Raw genomic sequence first — 20,225 nt, forward strand, 5'->3', positions numbered from 1 at the left:
CCATTCCTAAGGACCTTCTATTCCTTTTTAATAATTGAAAGTATATAAAGTAATTAGAGAAAGACAAATTTAAAAAAAATATCATAGCTTTTAGCTAGGCTTTTGATTAAAATCTCAATTTTACTTATTAGAGTGTGAACGCAGGCATATTTACGCGCTCTGGCCTCACGTTCATCCGTAGGATGAATGGACAATACAGCACCCACGTTGTTGGGTTGGCCTGAAGAAGGAATGAAAATCTGCCTTGTACGCAGGAAGTACTCACACGGACTAAAGATAATCGGGGCTTCTGTTCAAACCTCTGTAGAGCACCCGATTCTTGTCAATCTAAAATGAGGGGTGGGTAACACACCACGTCACACAGTGATGGGGTCTGTCTCAGTCCCACTGCTTGGTGCCAACTCAAAAATCAGGCTAGAAGTCTGAGGAGAGCAGGTCCTGATAACTAAAGCGGAGCATCCCACAGGTGTATCCAGTCAGTCTGTGGATTTTTACTATTTTTTAGTTCAGATTTAGGTCTCAATCAGCTGGGCCAAAAGGTAGGCCAGTTAAGGCCAAAGAGGAGGTGTAAACATGCTTTGGGTAGCCCTCTGGTACAGTGACTGAGGGACGCCAGGGGTGCGCGCCCGGGACACCTGCGGCCTTGCCAGAATTAGGTAAGGAAGAGCACAGGCCTCTGCTCCCTCAGGAGCCTTGGTTTCCAGGACCTTGTTTCCAGTCGGGGTCCTCGTCCAGAGGGGACGTTCAGCCACATGCCACCCCCTTCCCAGGCTCTTCTTCTGTCCTCAAGTGCTGCCCCCAGCCCCATACACTTCTTCCTTGGTCTGTGGCTTCTCTCTCACGTTACCACGTATCGTCCCAGACCCGGCTTTGGGGCCCTCAAAAGCACATCTGAAACAGAGTCGGTCCTTCTCACTGAACCAGCACTTCCGCTCCCACCCTCACTGAGGCAGCGGGTCACCAAGGCACATCCTTCCCCCCACATTCACATCTGCCATAAGCTCCCTAAGGACTGGGGCTGGGTTTTGTTCACGCCTGCAGCCCTGGCACTAGAACAGCACTTGGTATACTGCAGGTGCTCAATAAACACTTGGGGGGTGCCCGGGCTGGGGGCAATGAGTGCTCTTAAATGTCCATCAGTAAACACCCACCCCCCGGCACAGCAGCATCCTGTGTTCGTTCCTCTCTTTCAGCAACTGCTTCCCCAGCAATACTTCCCATAGAAGAACAGGGCACATTACTTTTCACATTTAAACCTTCAGAAACAGTAAGAAGCATAAGTTTGACACAGTTTTTCACATTCTCAAATCTCCTATGAGTCAATAAGCAGAAAAAGGGAACGAAAAGTCAGAATTGGATATAGAATTCAGATTTTTTTTTCTTTCAAAGACACATTTTATACAACTTTCAACATTTATACTTTCAAACAAAATGAGCAAAAAATACACCGAGTGCTAAAATAATCAAAACAGAAGTAATACAATTTTAATTTCAATATTTTAAAATACAGAAATTAGAAAGTAAGAGTACTAAATACAACTTTAAACAAGTCACTTGTCGTCTCCTATAATAACCAATGTAAGCTACTTAAAGACTTACAAATTTAAAACAGAAACAAAATAAATACTGTACACTTTCCCTGCCTGCAGGCAAAAGATGGGAAATACTGTTATGAATCAAAAAAAAAAAATGCTCTTAAAGCTTCAGCATCCCATTTCCCAGCCACACCCCACTCTGTTGTCACACCGTGTGCTTCTGTATTCAAAGGACACACATGTGCACACATACGGACTGCCTATACAAACAGACAAGACACTACTCCGCAGACACCCCAAACAAGAAAGGGCAACAGTCACCTTGGACCATGGGCATAAAAATCAGTTAAGGAAAGTCAGTCAGGCTAGCAAAACATTACTACAAAACTAGTAAATACCATAGCCAACAACTGTCCCCTTTTCAAATTTCACAGATTTAAAACCCCTAAAACCAACACTACCCCCGCATTGCCACCCTCTACGCCCCCACCCCCACCCCCAAAAAAACCTGCTGAAGCACTGGCAAAGTTAGACATTTCACAGTAAATGTGAAAATTCATATTATATAATCTCTTAAAATGAACCTTTTCACCCTCTTTCCACAGCATGAAACTGTTATGGCTTAATTTATATTAAAAGTAGAAAAGTCTTTTCGGAAGGAAATACAGTCTGCAAAGATGCATATGCGTTTCCTGATCAGTGCTATTTCATACCTAACAACTGCATGACTTGCTTTTGCAGTCAGAAGCTGTTTTTGAAAAAACTGAGGTTATAGCTTTTGATTCAGTCTAACCATAAATGTAAGGCCCTTAGTTTGGTTTAGGTTTCTTTTGCAAGATAAAATAACCTTGGGGTTCACTTAGCAAGTTACACCTCAGGTCCCTGACTATAATGTAGAAGTTTGTATGTATGCTTTGTAAAAATAAAAGGTTACTTATGAATCTTAGAGGGAAGAAATGATTCTAGGCAAGGAATCAACTCCTCATTATATATCACACGTAATGCTGGTAACTGTTACCAACCAAAATCCACCAAAGAAATGTAAGAGTATGTCTGGGTTACTTTATTCCTGCAAAATGTTCTATATTCCAGCACTTATGATCATTGTTTTGGTGAAAAGTCTTGGGGGAAAGAGCTGACATTTTGAAAAGGAAATGGCCAAAATAAGACTGGGTGGAGGCAACGTTTATCTTTAAGATCAAGTTCCCTTTAGGACTGTTTTCTGAAAAAAAAAAAAAAAAAGTGAATTCAGAATGTCACAGGTCTTGCATAGGTAAACTACTTGGAGGTCAAGGGCTACGTGGTAGCCAGGGTTTAGTAGTGAAATAGTGCAGAGCAGATAAACTTGGAAGTATCACTGAATACAGTTTCAAAAAGGTTGTAACAAAAAATTTAACTTTGCACTTACTAAGACAAAGCTTTAGGACACTAGAAAGGGCACCAAGGGTGAGTGGGAGAGTCTAAGGGGTAATGCAGGCAAGTGAGTATTATTTTCCCTACCCATTATAAAGGGAAAAAATACGATAAAAGAATAAAACCACAGTCATGATAAGCTAATTGCTTTGGAAATAGGCATTTGCTTCTTAATGCCCTTACTTTAAAATTTTTGTTTACATAAGGGTATCAAATATTTGACTTAGGGCATGACGTTCAGTGAAAAGCAAAATAAAAGGGTTTTTAGTAAGGCTACAGTATTATTAAAATTACATTACGTTCATCAGCAATGGAGTAAGTATATTATTTGTCCCCCTTTCTTTCCACCTGACTTGTAGTCAGTGTGTGACCATCATCCACCCCTGGATGAGGACAGGATGCACAGTGTCACAACAGGGGCTAAGCAAGCAAGCTACCTGAGGTCTAGGGTCCTCTGTGACCCCAGGTGAGTCACTGCCCTCCTGGCTTTCATTGGTCTCCTTTACTTACTAGCAACACTCCTTTCCTAAGCTCATGATCTGAAGTTCAACCTTTTCAAGATTGCTTTAGATAAAAGCTTGGACATCTGAAAATGACTGATGATTTTTAGCTTCTCTTTTCGGAGGGAGCAATTAGCTTAATATTTAATGGGGGAAAATGAGCTTTTGAAAAATTTTCAGATTTACATTATTCATCTCTTAATATAAAATTGCAAAATGCTTACATGCTGCAATAGTTACTCCTGGCAGTAGTCACATGGGCCGTACAATCACTCATCACTCTTTGGGGAGTTGCCCTATCACTACAGAGAGCATCTCTTGAAAAGGACAGAAAGAATCTTCTCCTTTGAAGATGTCAAGTCTCCTTTCCACCACTAGAGTGGCTGTGGTTTCTCCCTCTACCCAGCAAGCTGCTGTTAGCCAGCCCTGAGCTGTCTTTGTTGGTTCCCATCTTCTGACCACCTTCTATTTTTTCCCTAGCTCCTTGGGTAGTTGCTACATTTTAACTGCATGACTTACTTGACCTCTATCTAGTACCTGAAGAGTAGGCAGAATCTTTGGAGCAGTACTGTCCTAATTCGTCTTTGAGCAAAACCTAAAACCATCTTTGAATTCCTTTAAATCATCTTAATGATTACGCGGGGATACACATTCTCACTCTTATCCATCAACTATCTCACTTCTTTTTCACTTCAAGCATGGATTCTGATTTTAATCCAACACCTTCTTAGAGATTCTTCAGATGTTTTAGGTAGCATGCTCTGGGCATATACTCGATATGAAACAGATTTTAGGAGTAACAGTTTTCACTTAAAAAGGATATAAATGTGCGTTGTCAGTTGTAATTTAAATAATGATAAATTCTCTGCAAGTATGAAGTGTCAATAATTAAGGAATGCTTTTCTGTATTTTTCTTAACCACATTTTTATCCAAACTGCCAAATGAGAAAACCAAGACTCAGAAAGCATAAGTGACTTATTTACAGTCACACAGCTGATCCGTGAATGACAGAACTTGAACAAAAACCCAGGTTCGTCCTCCCTTCCATGCTATATACCACACCTCTCTATTACCAACATTAAACTACTACTTATGAAAAAATGTTTCTTAAATTTTAAAAATAAAAAAAATTGACTTCCACTTCTACAGTTGTACTTTTTCAGTTGAAACTAATAAAGTTATGCTCTTTTTCTTACTACACGGGGCCTCTTCTGCTTAAAGTTTGCTTAGAAATGAAAGTAATACTGCTTATTTCTTGGCGAATATACCTTCCAGAACAGAGCCTCCCACCCCAGCTTTACGGTCCCCCCAGTACTAAGTCTCGCCGGGCACACGGACGTTGGATAAATACCTGCGGCCATCAGGCGAATCAACACGGAAGGGCTCATTGACAAGGCAAGAATTAGGATTATTAAAAAACAGACCAGTATTGAAGCTAAGTATTTACATTGTGGGCACGATGGTCTTGTTTTTTCTGGGTTTCTAGGATTTCAGTCGGAATTTTAAAATCTGTATGCTTATGAAATTCGGTGTATTTCTAGGGTGCTGAACTACTATCAACCGCCAGCTGTCTTGTTGACATCATTCATCAATCCTGGAGAGCACAATATGTGACACTATCCCAGTACAGGGGATCCCAGGTTAACAGAAGTCACTTGTTTCAATCAATACAGAAAAAATCATTATCTACTACTACCATTAAAATTGCATCTGTTAAGTCACAACTGTTTTACCTATTTATCTGCACTTAACTAGCTGAATGCCACCACTGTTGTCTCCTTGTCTAAGCTGCAGCCTCTGTGTGGTAGAGGGTTTATAAATGAGACTGAGGAAAACACGGAATCCAGCCACTTCCACAAGATAAAGGGAGGCATCACAGCCAGTAAGTATAGAACAAGCTTGACTAGGCAACTCATGGGCCAGTAGGCTGAATTTTCACCAATTTGGAAAAAGATACATGAATTGTTTCAGTGGTTAGATGGTTAGATTATCTTACTGAAAGTTTTTTTCATGTAGCCAGTTCATGGGCTAAACCTGCCAAAAATGAATCCACAGTATCTTAATACTTACACATTCTGGCTACTTAAAATTAGATGTACTGGCCTAAGTACACAGGGCAGATACTGGTCACCATTTTAACTCCTAAAAATAAATTGATTTTAATTTTTTATAGCTAAAGAAACGAAGTCAGGTAATTAAAAATACTTAAAGGAGCTATGAAAATGTAAAGAAAACAAAAGAACCTAAGAAGGAATTGTAATTCTGATTTCTTAAACCAAAACAAAATCATGTGAACTCTAACACTAAAACAGTGTCTATAGAAAACCAAAACATTACATACTGGGAGATAGGAAAATCAGTCACACCCCAACTTTTGACATCTTGAGATCCAGTGACCAAACAAATGACTGATTATACCCATCTCTTAACCAGTTTTGGCAGAGTGTGGACAGAGTGACGTAGGCCCTTTACAGACATTTAGTGTTTCCGTAAAAACTCTTTTTCCTGACACCTAGATAAGACCCAGAATCTGGTCTGGTCATCTGGACCAGAAAGGTTAATCCATAAGCTGTTTTGTATTTATTCCATGAGATACTGGAATGGAGACAGAATAAGAAATATTTCTCTTTGAAAATACATATTTAAATGCAACCATGAAAGATGATGGTAGAGATGTTTTTTCTTAGCGCTTCAAGTGATACTTAATACAGAAGGGCAAGTCCTGCTACCTTGCTGAGTAAAAGAGACAAATCCATAATGTGGCCATATTACTTCTCCATAAAAATAAAATTTATCTTATTTGCCTCTATTTTCTTTGTAGAAAAAATTTTTTTTTGTCAGAATTGGGAATATCTTCACCCCAGCCCCAGAAATCACTTATTTTATGCCTTGGGGAGGAAAAGGGAAAATATAAGCTATTACGAGCAACTGAAAACTGGCATTTAGTAAGAGCTATGCATAAAGGAGAGAAGTGATTCCTTAAACCTCAACCAGATACTCAGTATACACTGGTTAAGTTAGGACAGATGGAAGAAACTGCCAGAAGCACCCATTTTACTCCAAATCCATATCTTAGATATTTCTTTAGAAGGTTAAGAGAGAAGAAACTAAACACACATACACCCAAAAGATCTACTCCAACATGCTTGCTTCTATACAACTTAATATAGTATAGTCCTATTATATTACGGCTTATTATGCAGATTTGAATATACGAAGTCAAACCATATCTCATTATTTTCCAACAAGTTAGGTACACAGAATAAAAGCGTCATAAAATATAACCTCTGTGGCAGGTGCTCATCCTGCCCTCCAACACCAGCAGTATGAAGAAGGCCCTCTGAAGTTACAAATGTATTTGAAAAACTATAAACATGACAATTTAACCAAACTTATAATCCTTTTCCCACAAATAGGAAAAAGATATTAAAGCTGTTCTCTTTGGGACCCAGATATCATCAGCAAAAATGAAAATGCAAGAAGCCTCTTTTTACAGAATTAGAAGAAAACTGCAACGTCAAACGAAATGAGAAATGTGGGATCTTTTATGTAATTCTTACACATTGGCTATGAAAGTGTTTCCCTGCAAAGAGAAGAGTCTTGTTGCGTCATCACAAAATGATGGGGAGTGCAGAGGGAAGGTGGGATATAAGGTAATCAACCTGGATAACAGTATGCACCTTGGATGTTAGCAAAAGCGAAGCTAATAGCTTATAAAAAACACATGAAATATATAAAATAAAATGATTTTCATATACATCTTAATTTAAAATAATTAATGCATCAAATCCCTGTTTAAGACTTTAACCTGAATATCAAATTTAAGAGTCCAGACTAGTTACTGTTACTGTGGCTCTTCCCCACATGTAACATACACACTATCAAAAATAATTTAAAAACTTTCACATTCTTAAATCTAAATTAGTGAGATATTTCTCCAGAAATCTTCCAAATAAATAGCTTTAAAAAAGAAAGAATTTAAAAGCTGTTAACTTTAAAAAAAAATCTGTTAAATAAATTATTGATAATTCTTTACCCTACCACTGAAAATAAATCAAGACACTACCAACAACAAAATGAAATTCAAGCCCTGACAAGAGACCTTTTCCAGTTCAAGGTCTCTTTTTAAGGTTCTACCCTCCTTCTTCCTCTCCCCCACCAGGTCCAAACGGTTATTGCTGAGTGGGTGTGGCACAGTGAAAATGCAGCATCAGGTTCATTTTGTTCCTCCGGCAGTGTTCTCTACTGTACATGCAAACTGCTCCGGGCAGGGGCGCGGCGGGGAGCGCCAGGCTCCCGCGCCTCCGCCACTAGTAAGTCTCCAAAGGGAAGAGCGGCCGTAGTGGCAGCTCATCACACGAAGAAACGGGCATGGCCATTTCTGTTCAACTTCAGGATCTTCCCAAGACGTTGTTTGGCTGTGGCCATTCCTTTTTTTGGACGTTTACCTGTGAGACAGCAACGACAGTGTGAGTAGCAGTGAAGACGGTTCCTGACGGCACCGGGAAGGCTTCAAGGGAGGGTTAGGCGGCAAGGCTTCTGGGTGTGCTAGAGGGCCAAAGCCGCACTCCCGGAATTCTCCTGTTCCAAACCTCCCATCGCATTACTCGAGAGAGAAAAGCCAATCTTCACGTGACCTACCTGGCCCACCCACGGTCTGTTCCCGCCTCTCTCTCGAGCAGGGGCCCCGACCCGATCTTGCATCAAACCGCGCTTGGGCCACAAAACTGACAGCAGCTGCATAAACAGCCCATGAACCGTTTCTCACCCTGGTACCGTGGGCCACACTACCTCCTTGACCTTCACTGCAGTCTGCCCTGCCACTTCCCCAATCCAGCAGGGCTAACCCCTTACTCTCCTCGTCGGGATCACCACCCCCTTCAGAAAGCTATGCCCAAGCCCCGGGGCTGACCTAGGGAGCCTGCGGCTGAGGGCCCACAGCGACCTGGCACACCGCCCCGCAGAGCGCATCAGGCGGCAAGTGGCGGGCAGCTCGATGGCGGAGGCCGCTACACCTATCTGAACTGCCACCGCCACTGCCACACACGGCCAAAAACACTCCGCCGAATGACGTGTCCACTTTACCTTTTGTTGCCTGGTTGCTGATAGGTGGTGGATTTGACGCGGGTCTCTTGGTGGGGTGAAGGGGCACGGAAAAGGAAGTTTCACCAACTGGCCTTTCTGGGCTTACGCTGCCATTATTTATCCGGCACGCCCCTGAAATCAAGCTGGAATTCTGCGTATACTTCCCATTTTGAGGGCTTGCGCCACTGCTGTCCACAGAATTCCTACTTTGTACCTTCTGACTGATTTCTGATGAGCCTTCCTTTTTGATGCATTTCTGGCCTCTACTTAGATCCTTAAAAAAAGGAAGGAAATAAGGCTAGATTTTTAGAGTTCCTTTACGGTAAGTGAGGTATTTAACCTCTCTATGCAATAGCAAGTCAAGGGAGAGAAGAAACAGACCACTGAACTTTGGTTTTCTTAACATGTAGCAGCCACAGACGACCACCCCAGCAGGAAGGTCGTGTCACCCCAAAACCTGACAGCATGAAAGGACGCAAGTATGGAACTTCTGCATCATAACTTAAGTCCAGAAGAAAAAATATGTGTGTGTGTGTGTGTGAACTTTGTACTACATATGTAAATGTGTGTATCTATATATTATATGTAATGTAAATTATATTATAATACGGCATTCTGCACGTGCTTTGACATGCCATGGAAGGAACACATGGCTGGGACATGTGAACCTACCAGTTCTTCAGCACGTCACACTCCCGTGTATCTCTCACGGTGTGATGCACTATCTTTTTTAGAAACTAACTTCTGTTACAGTTCATCTCCACTGTATTTAAATTGTTTGCTAAAAAAGCACATAGGTGCTGAGCCCCAAGCCTGGTTTTCCTCTAACAATTCTTCCTTCAATCTCTTTAAGAGATCACTGAGTGAACCATCAGGAAAAAGCCTACAATGCTACTGATGGGTAGGTCTTGAAACCAATGGAAAGGGTCATGACTGGAAACGAAAGGAAAATACAAACTTGAAAAGAGCATACTGAAGATGTGATGTTTCATGAAACTAGCCGTGTGTGTGTGTGTGTGTGTGTGTGTGTTTAATTCCTGATTCTGCAATGGTCAAATAAGCTTTAAAAACAGCACTACAGGCAAAAGAAAACTGACTTTCTCTAAGGTGATCTTGCTAATCATCTGTCCTCTACTTCTTTATTTTCAAAGACAATTATAAAAACAACAGCTACATTTAAATACTAGCTTACTTTAAAAAACAAAAAAAAAGATTTTAAGTAATCTCTACACCCAATGTGGGACTCAAACTTACAGTCCTGTGATCAAGAATTGCATGCTCGACTGACTAAGCCAACCAGGCAGCCCAATAACAGCTTACTTCTAATACTGAATCCTATAATGCTAATAAGTTAGAAACATTATGACTGCTAAGGCACTATAAAATTAGACACTGAATAAGTGAATTACTAATAGTTAAGGGATTCCTTCCTTGACCTTTGATTCTGGAGCATACTCTTCTATTAAAAGAACCTGTACTTACAAAACATTACCTTAAAAAATTAACTTGGCTCTTTTTGTCATTGTTAAATGTCTAAGTATTTAGAAAATTTAGAAAGGCAAATGAAGAATAAAAACCATCCATCATGGGTGCCTGAGTGGCTCAGGTGGTTAAGCGTCCATCTCTTGATCTTGGCTCTATCTCAGGGTCATGAGTTCAAGCCCTGGATCGGAGCCTACATCCCAACATGGAGCCTACTTAAACAAACACCTATGATTCCACTAGTCAGTGTATGCTTGGGGTTGGAGAAGTTAGGGGACTCTCTACTCTGCAGCATGAAAATTTTGATTCTTTGGCTGTCATTTTCCAAAGTTTGTAGCCAAAGGTCCTATCACTTTTCTTGTTTGGTGCTACTGGTAAAGCTGTGGCTTTTCAAAAAGCTATCTGAGGTTCATTTTATTTGGTATAAGCATTTATATGCTGGGGCACCCAAGACATCAAGTGTCTTGGAGCAAGGGCTCTTAATCTGGAGTCAATGGATGGTCTGAGTAACGGTGAGGCACAAATCATAAGAAAATGCTATGCAAAAATCAGTATTTATGGGGCACCTGGGTGGCTCAGTGGATTAAAGCCTCTGCCTTCAGCTCAGGTCATGATCTCAGGGTCCTGGGATCGAGCCCCTCATCGGGATCTCTGCTCTGCGGGGAGCCTGCTTCTTCCTCTCTCTCTGCCTGCCTCTCTGCCTACTTGTGATCTCTGTCAAATAAATAAATAAAATCTAAAAAAAAATTCTTTAAAAAAAAATCAGTATTTATGATGAACACTTTTCTGGAAAGAGAGTCAATATCTGACATCGAATTCTCAAAGAAATTTGCTGTCTAAAAATGTTCAAGAAACAACATCAGAGATTAAAGAGAGATTCTCATGGTACTTTTCCCCCCTCTCCTTCCAGCTGGACATAACCTGGAAGTGTTGGCTGCCAGTTTTCAACTTTCCTTAAATCAACTATTCTTTTCCAGATCACAGTCTACCCGTGAGCCTTGCATTAGTTGTTACATCAGAATTCCTAAAAACAGACAGCTGTTCAAATGTGCATTTACTCATAAGTTATTTTTTAGCTTTCCAGATCTAATGGTTAATTACTGGTTGCAGTAAAAAAAAAAAAGAAAGTAGAAAAAGAGTTAATGATGATCCTAAATCTCCTTTTGATGTTTCAAGCCTTGCATTTTACCTGAAGATGAAATCTGGAAGTTGTATCAAATTGTTTAATCCAGGAAGAACTTCTCAAGTCTTGATCTTCAGTCTTGACATGGTATCCTAAACAGGAGTTTTAATTAAATTTTCTCCACACAAACTTGATCGTAACAAGCAGAATTCACCTAGTGTTTAAAACTAAAAGTCCATTTAGGTTGACGCTTTATTAAAAAAAGACTATGTTAACACTTTATTTACTCATACACTTTTCACCACACTGCTTTCCCTCTCAAAAACAAAAGAGTCATCAGCTCACAATCTAACATGTTAATTCTTTCAACTCTCTCAAAGACTGTCTATATGACAGCTTTTGTGCCAGATGCTGGAAGATCCAGAGTCAAGTTCTATGGCCATCTGCTGTAGATGGAAAAGCCAAATGCAATATACTCCCTCTAAAACTGGTATATTTTTCCATATAGAATAAAGGCATATGTTTGCCTGAATTCTGCAGTATTTTCACAGAAGCCTTCTTTTCAAGTGAGGACCAAAGAAATTACAGGGAGAAAGAATGGTGTAGACAGACAGAGAGACCTAGACCTGAATTTGAGTTTTTCCATAACGCCTGGATTTTTAGTCGTTATTTAACCTCTCTAAACCTCTGTTTCCTCTTACACAATAAGTCAAGATTTTGAGATCAGTCCTCGATTCCAATTCCAACACCAGTGGATAATAACAGCTATGTAAGTACGGGTGAGTTCAATTAACCACTAAGTCTTCTTGCCTCTACCTGTAAAAGTCTTATTACATACACCAAAATGTGGTTTCAAGAATTAAGTGAAATGGATGTCAGGTTGCTGGTATACAATCCACACAACCAGCTGGGAATGAACACGATTTCTGCAGCAAGCATCTCTGCACAGGCTTTCATGTGATACCATCTTCTCCCCCATCCTCCTCAGACTTTCGGGCAACAAAATTTCCCCCAAAGGCACAGAGAAGAAAACACTACATGGCCATCACTGGTGCTATCACTGAGTCTTCTCTTTCCCAATAATTCTTTTTTAAGTAGGAGAGAGAATGTCCTCAACCAGAAACAGATCAAAACTTGTTTTCCCTCCCACAAAAGGAAAGAGGATTGATGGTTCAAGCCTAGCAGACCACGTAAGATGTCTCCACACTCCTTCCACTCAGAACGGCTTACGAAAGGGAACAAGTACTAAGTGTCTTGCAATAGCAGTGGTAGGATTATGCCAGTGAACACGATTCTCCAGACATTAATGTACATTTTGAGTTCTTATAACTTGCATCTTGTATCTGTCAACTTTATGTATTTTTTTGGCCAATATGCTTAATGCCATTTCCAACTACCAATGTGCAATTAACAGTTGTTACTCATACTGTCTAACCTCAACTAGGATGGGGAGCTATGACGTTGGGGGTCCTATGTTACTTTTTAGAGACCGATCATTTATGTTTCTTACCACATTCCACTGGCTTATCACAGCGATACACCTGTCGTGCCTCCTGGTTACTGCTGTGGCAGACGCCGGGATCCTGGAGACAGTCTCCTTCGCCATTGCAGTCTGTGCTTTGTATCTGCCTCTGTAAACACGCGGAGTAGTGCAACCCTGCCATCGACAACATGCCCTGAATAGCTTCTTCCTCTGTGCTCGTCGAGGTAGGACATTCCCTAAAGAGAAGGTAAGCAGAAGGACAAGAGCTTATTTCTTCTTCTGGCATCTTCGGTAAAAGTTAAAATTAAAAAATGTTTTCATACTGCTTACGTTACAATGTAGTAAGGCCACTAACCGTTGGTAAGCCTACCTTTTAATTGGAATTTCACTTCTGAAATTCTGGCCCTTCTGAAGGAAGTTCCTCATCACAGTAGAGTCCTCCTTGAAGTTTGATGTTATTTCTTGTTTTTTTTCATCACCTGAACTTTCAGACTCTTCAGTGGTAAAATTATTTTTCTGAGATAATAATTAAATGGAAGCAAATCTATATAAGAAATCTGATTAAGTCATTACTAACTAAAAACACTGTATCAGTCTAGACAAAGTTAGAAACTTAATTATCATGTAATTACTTCTGTATTTCTATGACAGAGTTAAAACCTCTAGTAATTGGAGTATGTAATTCCTTAGTAAAAAACATATAGTACCAGTTGTCTTTAAAGTCAAATGAAATATAATCTAGGAGAAATATGAGAAACGTAAAAACATCCACCCTTTCTAAAGCCAGACAAAAGCTATGTTTATCAGATGTCAACAGTCACATGATAGGGTGTGTGTGTGTGTGTGTGTGTGTGTGTGTGTGTGTGCTTTTGTGTGTGTGTAATCACCATTACAGGAAGACCTTGTGCCACAGAGGTCATGGAGACAGGCTTTGGGAAAAGCTGTCACTTATTTCCCCCTGCAGGTGAAGGAAAGACGGGGTCATCTTTCCATCAAGCAATGCACAAGTCTCGAGGGTTTAGGCATACCAGTGCAGTGCAATCAGGTCCAGAGTCTTCTGAATCAGAAATATCAGAATATTCTGATGATCGATTCCTGAGTTCCGATTTCACACTTGTAAAAAACCCTGCGAAGACAAAGGAAGAGAGAAAAAGAGAAAGTCAGTGGAAGCTCATGAACAGGGTGGGACCTAAAGTCAGACCAGCTTCTGCACGGGTCTCGACTGCCCTGGCTCCGTCCATTTCCACGGCTTTCCTCTTCTTCATTCCTTTCTTCCCCCGAAGACTTTTCTCCCGAATTGACTAAGATACAGATTGAACTGTACTCTTAAACCGTTTGTGGCATTTACTGAACATGATGATACATTCCTCATTTGCGTGGAAATTTTCTATTTCTTTCCAGAAAAAAACCTCCAACACTAAAATTGGCTACAAGATGCTTTTCACTTTCCCTCTTGCATTTTTTCCTCTCAAGAGAAAACAAAAAGATAACTCTCCTAAACCTCAAAAGCACGCAAGCAGTGAATTCAACAAGCTTACAAACCGGGCTTGACCTCTGCCCTTCTCTCCCACGTGGCACTGCCAAGTAACAACCAAACTGCCAAGTTTGGTAAGTCCAGTGATGAGCAGCCCTTCCCCCGGCACATGACACATGCAGAGTCACCAACTACAGCAATACCAGATTTACTTAGAATTAGCTCGAACCGTGGTATTCAACACAGACGAAATGTTCGTTTTTCTTGTCAAGTTATCAAAGTATTTAACCACTTTTTAACATAGAAGGGTATGTAAGGAGGCCCTGAAAAATGCTAAGAAATTAAGACTTCACTCAAAGAACAATCTCAAGGAGGAGGTATTACTGTTTGTCACACTGACGATAACCAATTAGTAACCAAGTAGAGGTCTTCCTGTCAACAGGCAGTCAAACAGACCAGTACCTGATTACTAGTAGCTTCAGGGAGCTAATTATGTGTGTCTCCTAATGCTGAAAACCATATACATGTTCACTAAAATTACGTAGGAAACTATTAAACTTCTGACTATTTTATTATTTCGAGTAGAGGCCCATAAAATGCATAAGCTTTCATGTGACTCTTGAAACAACTGTCACCTGACAAGGGTGTCACTGACCAGCACATACCCTCGTCACTAAAAACACCTTCCCTGGGCATGACACGTCATGTGGCATTCACATTCACATCTCCCCAGTGGACAAATTACTCAGAAATACTTCCGATTTCTCAGGAGAGTATTACAGACACAACAATTTTCAGTCCTACTACAAACTTCAGAACTTTAAAATTAGCACATGACTTTACGTATTATCACACGGGTAGTAAGCCGACCTTTCAAACGACCATTAAAACAAACATACTGTTAAGTGGTTTTTCGGACTCTTCATTCTCCACCCCTTCTATTCCTGAACTCTCTTCCATCTTCATTTTTGCCTTTTTCGTCCTTCTCTTGTCCTCCTCATTTTCGCTGTCCACTGTATAAAGACTTGGATCGGCGAAGGGTTGTCTCTCGTCCCTGCACAGAGAGGGGAAAACAATCACGTCACAAAACAGTGCAACACTGCAGCTGAACAGTCTACTCCAGTCAGAGAGGAGCACTGAGACACTCTCCCCGTAAGCGGGATGTGCACTGGTGGGGACTAGGGGTTAAATGAGCAGAGGGAATCCATGAAAACGCATCTGTATGACACTGTGATCGACTTTACGTACTTAATTATCCTTCCGTTGGTCAGCAGTAACCGTAGATCATTATCTTTTGCCCTCCATTCAGGTACCGTGGAAGATGGCTGGAGATGTTTGTTAAATTTTCCATTCAGTTTAGAGCTCAAGACATCCTTAAAGTATAAAAACAGAACTGAACTTACCATGTGCCCTCAGATACACCTGCCCCACTAGAGGAACCCAGGACAGTGCTGCCTCCCACCACAACCCCACACCCCAAACTGTGCCAGTGTCTGCGGCACCAACACTAAGTGGTTCCTAAAACCACAGCATGAATGTGGCTCCTCTTTCTGCCTGGGCACCACCGGTAAAATACATTCTATAAAGCAGAATGTAAAATTCACGTCAAGTAAATTCAAAGACATTTCACTCTTGCAGAGAGCTGAAAACCTGGAGCAGCAGCGCCCGGATGTGTTTTAGTTCTCTTCTCCTTGCCTGCTGAAGCACTAGCTGCTGGGTCCTTCCTGGTCCTCCTATCCTTGACCTAATCCCTTGTCCTTCCCAGGAGGCCCAGTCAGCAGCTTGCAGATCACCACATGCTGTCACCAGGAACAAAGGCCACCACGTGGCATAAAAGCACAGCCATAGCTGGTTTTTAAAAAAGAGGGTTTCTTTTTTGTGGAAATTTTTTTCTTCAATAACAAAGAGAACCTTCTTCCAGATACTAAGAGTTAAAGAGGTTCAGAACAACAAAAGCGTAAAACAATATCAATACAATTATTTAAATGTAAAGTCTTTAAGTTATAATTTCTTCAAATATTTTAATTCGGAAACACTTCTCTATCTTCTTCATTTTAAATTATGCCTGTTCTTTACTCAGGATGTGAAATGAGGCTGTTATGTCTCATCACAAACTCACTACCATGTTTTACAAAGGCCCTGCCCCTTGCCCCTTTGTCCACTAAGCCAGCATTTCCCAAATTTGAATGGGTTTCTTCTAACAGTCTCCCAGCTCAGTAGCTGCTCGCGCGGGTACTGCCCGGGAAGGAACAGGTTTTCCGCACTTGCTCGTCCCTCAGTTTCCTCGAAGTTCTGTATCCACCTGACTTCTTCCAGTATTTGTTAGCTCAAATGCCACCACCCAAGAGGCTCTCTGGCGGCCCCAGCTAAGGGAGCCAGCCACAGCCCAGCCCTTTACTCTCCCTCCCTCTACTGTCTTGGCTTCCTCTATAGTACGTATTATCTGAAATTATGTTATTTTAGTATATGTCTCATCTCCCATTCTTCCAACAGGAGCTGGAATGGAAGCTACACAATGGTAGAGACTTAAGTTTTGCTCACTCTGGTAATTTCCCCAGAGCCTAGAAGAGCGTAGGGTATCTGGTAAACTCTCAATTAAACATGTCCGCAAAGAAAATGAGATCTACTCAGCCTACTACATGGATGCTCAGAAAGCTGAAGCCTATTCCCTGTCCTGGACATCTGTACTGCTGGACCCCACAATGCAAAGCAAAGATTAGAAAACAAACAGTGCCAGACTATTTTTTTTTTTTTTTTACTATCCCTTTAAAAACTTTCAGGAACAACCAAGTCTCTTTCTATAACCATGTGTCATAATACTTGCCTCTTCCCATGGACACATCTCTAACCTTCTGAGGACCTCCCTTGTATGGAGCTCTAGGATGTCTAGGTTAGACGGAGTTCGGACGTTATGATCTCGAAGTTTCCTCATCTTTCGTCGGGAATGATATGGGAAAGTTGCTTCGTTTGAGGATCGTGAAACTGGACACACAGTAGAAATTCCCTGAGATTTAACTGGTTTGCCATTTTCCTCCTTTAAGAATTAAATTCAGAGTGTTTTTAGACAAGGCCAGATATATGCCTGACTCAATAATCAGCCATAAAAATACTTTAAAAAACAAATCCACTCAGATAAATAACAAAGACCAAATCGTAACACTCAGAAGATTCAACATAAGCTCTGCTGAGACCTTTATCCCCTTCTCTTCCCCACATAATATACTGTGAACATATTTCTTTGATTTTAAATAGCATTTTAAAAGCTGAGTAAGTATTCTACTGTATAGATACAGCTAAATTTATTGACCTGATACTTACTGGTAGTTATTATAGGCTGCTTCCAGTTCTTTCCTATGATGGACACTCTTTCACATATGTATTTGCATAAATCAATAATTGCTTTTTATACCAAAGTCACCAATCTACGTAGTTTTAAAAATTAACTCTATAAATGCATCATGAAGACCAGCGGTATACTCTTCCCCATTCCTGATTCCCATTCTCCAGAGCCAACCACTTACAAGTTTTCTTTTATTATAGGGACATATACCTAATTTCATGGCACATATCAGGTATTATATACATAACTTACCATTTAACATTGTGAGGTGTACAGGTCAGTGGCATTGAGGACATTTCACACTGCTAAGCAACCACACACCACGATCCATCTCCAGAATTTTCTAATCCTCCCAAACCTAAACTCTGTGCCCATTACACAACAACTCCCATTCCTCCTCACCACCAGCCCCTGGCAACCTTCTACTTTCTCTCTCTATGAATTTGACTCTTCTAGGAACTTCATATAAGTGGAATCACACAATAGTTATACCTTTGTGGCTGACTTACTTCACTTAATGTAGTATCTTTTTTTTTTTTTTTAATTTTAAAGATTTTATTTATTTATTTGACAGACAGAGATCACAAGTAGGCAGAGAGGCAGGCAGAGAGAGAGAGAGGAGGAAGCAGGCTCCCCGCAGAGCAGAGAGCCCGATGCGGGGCTCGATTCCAGGACCCTGGGATCATGACCTGAGCCGAAGGCAGTGGCTTAACCCACTGAGCCACCCAGGCGCCCCACTTAATGTAGTATCTTAAAGGTTCATCCAACTTAAGCTACACACCAAAATTCAAGGTTAACTATTTACCCAAATGTAAAGGCTTCCAGGAAGGAAAAAAAAAAAGTATCTTTTGAGACATCCCTCCTGGACAGGAATGCCAGCTAAAGTACCAGATGCATAGCTAAATTTGAATTTCAGATAAAGAACAAATATGGAGTCATCCTCCTGATCCGACCCGGACTGGCTGTACTCCCGGCCTGCACAGGTCATCAAAAACCTCTCCTGCCCCGCCTACACACCACCACTTAAAACTGCAACCCCCACCACCATCTCTGGCTCTCATACCCTATCTCATCCCCCTTCTATATTTTTCTTCGCAGCGTGTGTCAATTCCTGATGCACTGAAGTATTTACGGCTAGCCTCTTCCTACTCAGCTCTGTGAGGGCAGGTCCTGTTTTCTTCACTGCTCTCTACCCATCTGGGTATTTCATATTTGTTGGAATAATTCCAGAGCTCCTTTTTTGTCCTATGTCCTCTCTTTGAGAACAGCACGCCCTCTAAGAGCTTCCTGAAAAGGGGTCCATAGGAGGTAATTTTTTTGAGATCTTGCCTCTTTGACATCTTCAAGATTTCATTTATTTGAGAGAGAGAGAGATAGAGAGCAAGAGAGAGCCCCACAGGGAGAAGTAGGCTCCCTACTGAATAGGAACCCCTACATGAGGCTTGATCCCAGGATATACTCTGTTACATGTATTCTAAAATGTAACCACTATGTGCCTCCACATAGGTCTTTTCTCACTCACTATACTGGGCATTCTGTAGGGAAGATGTGTCCTTGAATTCTAAAACATTTTCTTTGATTATTCCTGATTATCTTCTCCTTATTTTCTATGTTCTCTCTTTCTGGGGTGCCTGGGTGGCTCAGTGGGTTAAAGCCTCTTCCTTCAGCTCAGGTCATGATCCCAGGGTCCTGGGATCGAGCCCCCCATAGGGCTCTCTGCTCAGCAGGGAGCCTGCTTCCCTTCCTCTCTCTCTGCGTGCCTCTCTGACTACTTGTGATCTCTGTCTGTCAAATTAAAAAAACAAAAACTGGGGAGCCTGGGTGGCTCAGTGGTTAAGCCACTGCCTTCGGCTCAGGTCATGATCTCAGGGTCCTGGGATCGAGCCCCGCATCGGGCTCTCTGCTCTGCGGGGAGCCTGCTTCCTCCCCTCTCTCTGCCTGCCTCTCTGCCTGCTTGTGATCTCTCTCTCTCTGTCAAATAAATGGATAGAGTCTTTAAAAAAAATAAATAAATAAATAAATAAATAAATTAATTAATTAAATAAAAAAACAAAAACAAAAACTATGTTCTCTCTTTCTGTTCTTCCTAATATTTGACGGTGATTATGTAAAACGACCTTCAAATTTTTCTGTCCTATTTTAGTCTTTTTTTTTAAACTTTATGAGAGATTTTCTCAACTTTATCTTCCAATGATTTTACTAAAAAATGAAAAAGAGAGAAAGGAGTTTGTTTTTTTGTTTTTTTTTTTGTTTTGTTTTAAAGATTTTATTTATTTATTTGACACAGAGAGAGAGAGAGAGAGAGCGAGCGATCACAAGGAGGCAGAGAGGCAGGCAGAGAGAGAGGGGAAGCAGGCCCCCCGCTGAGCAGAGAGCCCGATGCAGGGCTCGATCCCAGGACCCTGAGATCATGACCTGAGCTGAAGGCAGAGGCTTAACCCACTGAGCCACCCAGGCGCCCCCAGGGTTTTTTGTTTTTTAAGATTGTATTTATTTATCTGTCAGAGAGAGAGAGCACAAGCTGGGAAGAGAGGGGCATAGGCAGAGGGAGAAGCAGGCTCCCCGCTGAGCAGGGATCCCGACATGGGGCCCGATCCCTGGACCCCGGGATGACGACTTGAGCCAAAGGCAGTCGATTAACTGACTGAGCCACCCAGGCTTCCCTATATTTTGTTTCTATTATATTTCTAATTTCCAAGAACCCCTTTTCTTTCTTCTATGAATGTTCCTTTGTTATAGCCGCCTGTTCTTTTTTCATGGAGGCAATATTTATATACTCTTTTCGCTCA

General features: G+C 41.2%; 1 protein-coding gene across 1 annotated transcript in view; it reads right to left on the reverse strand.

Annotated features, from left to right (window-relative positions):
• Positions 1-4,133: 4,133 nt before the first annotated feature.
• Positions 4,134-20,225, reverse strand: part of KDM7A (lysine demethylase 7A) — an 83,111-nt gene continuing 67,019 nt past the window's right edge. The window contains exons 12-20 of the mRNA XM_047694525.1: positions 16,921-17,130; positions 15,345-15,469; positions 14,996-15,150; positions 13,651-13,748; positions 12,993-13,138; positions 12,650-12,858; positions 11,206-11,291; positions 8,535-8,808; positions 4,134-7,897 (exon numbers count right to left, since the gene is read on the reverse strand). Of these exons, the coding sequence (XP_047550481.1) occupies positions 7,803-7,897; positions 8,535-8,808; positions 11,206-11,291; positions 12,650-12,858; positions 12,993-13,138; positions 13,651-13,748; positions 14,996-15,150; positions 15,345-15,469; positions 16,921-17,130 (1,398 nt within the window). The 3' untranslated portion in view covers positions 4,134-7,802. The remainder of the gene's footprint in view (positions 7,898-8,534; positions 8,809-11,205; positions 11,292-12,649; positions 12,859-12,992; positions 13,139-13,650; positions 13,749-14,995; positions 15,151-15,344; positions 15,470-16,920; positions 17,131-20,225) is intronic.

This window comes from Lutra lutra, chromosome 11 (assembly GCF_902655055.1).
Source record: "Lutra lutra chromosome 11, mLutLut1.2, whole genome shotgun sequence".
Classification (NCBI taxonomy): Eukaryota; Metazoa; Chordata; class Mammalia; order Carnivora; family Mustelidae; genus Lutra; species Lutra lutra.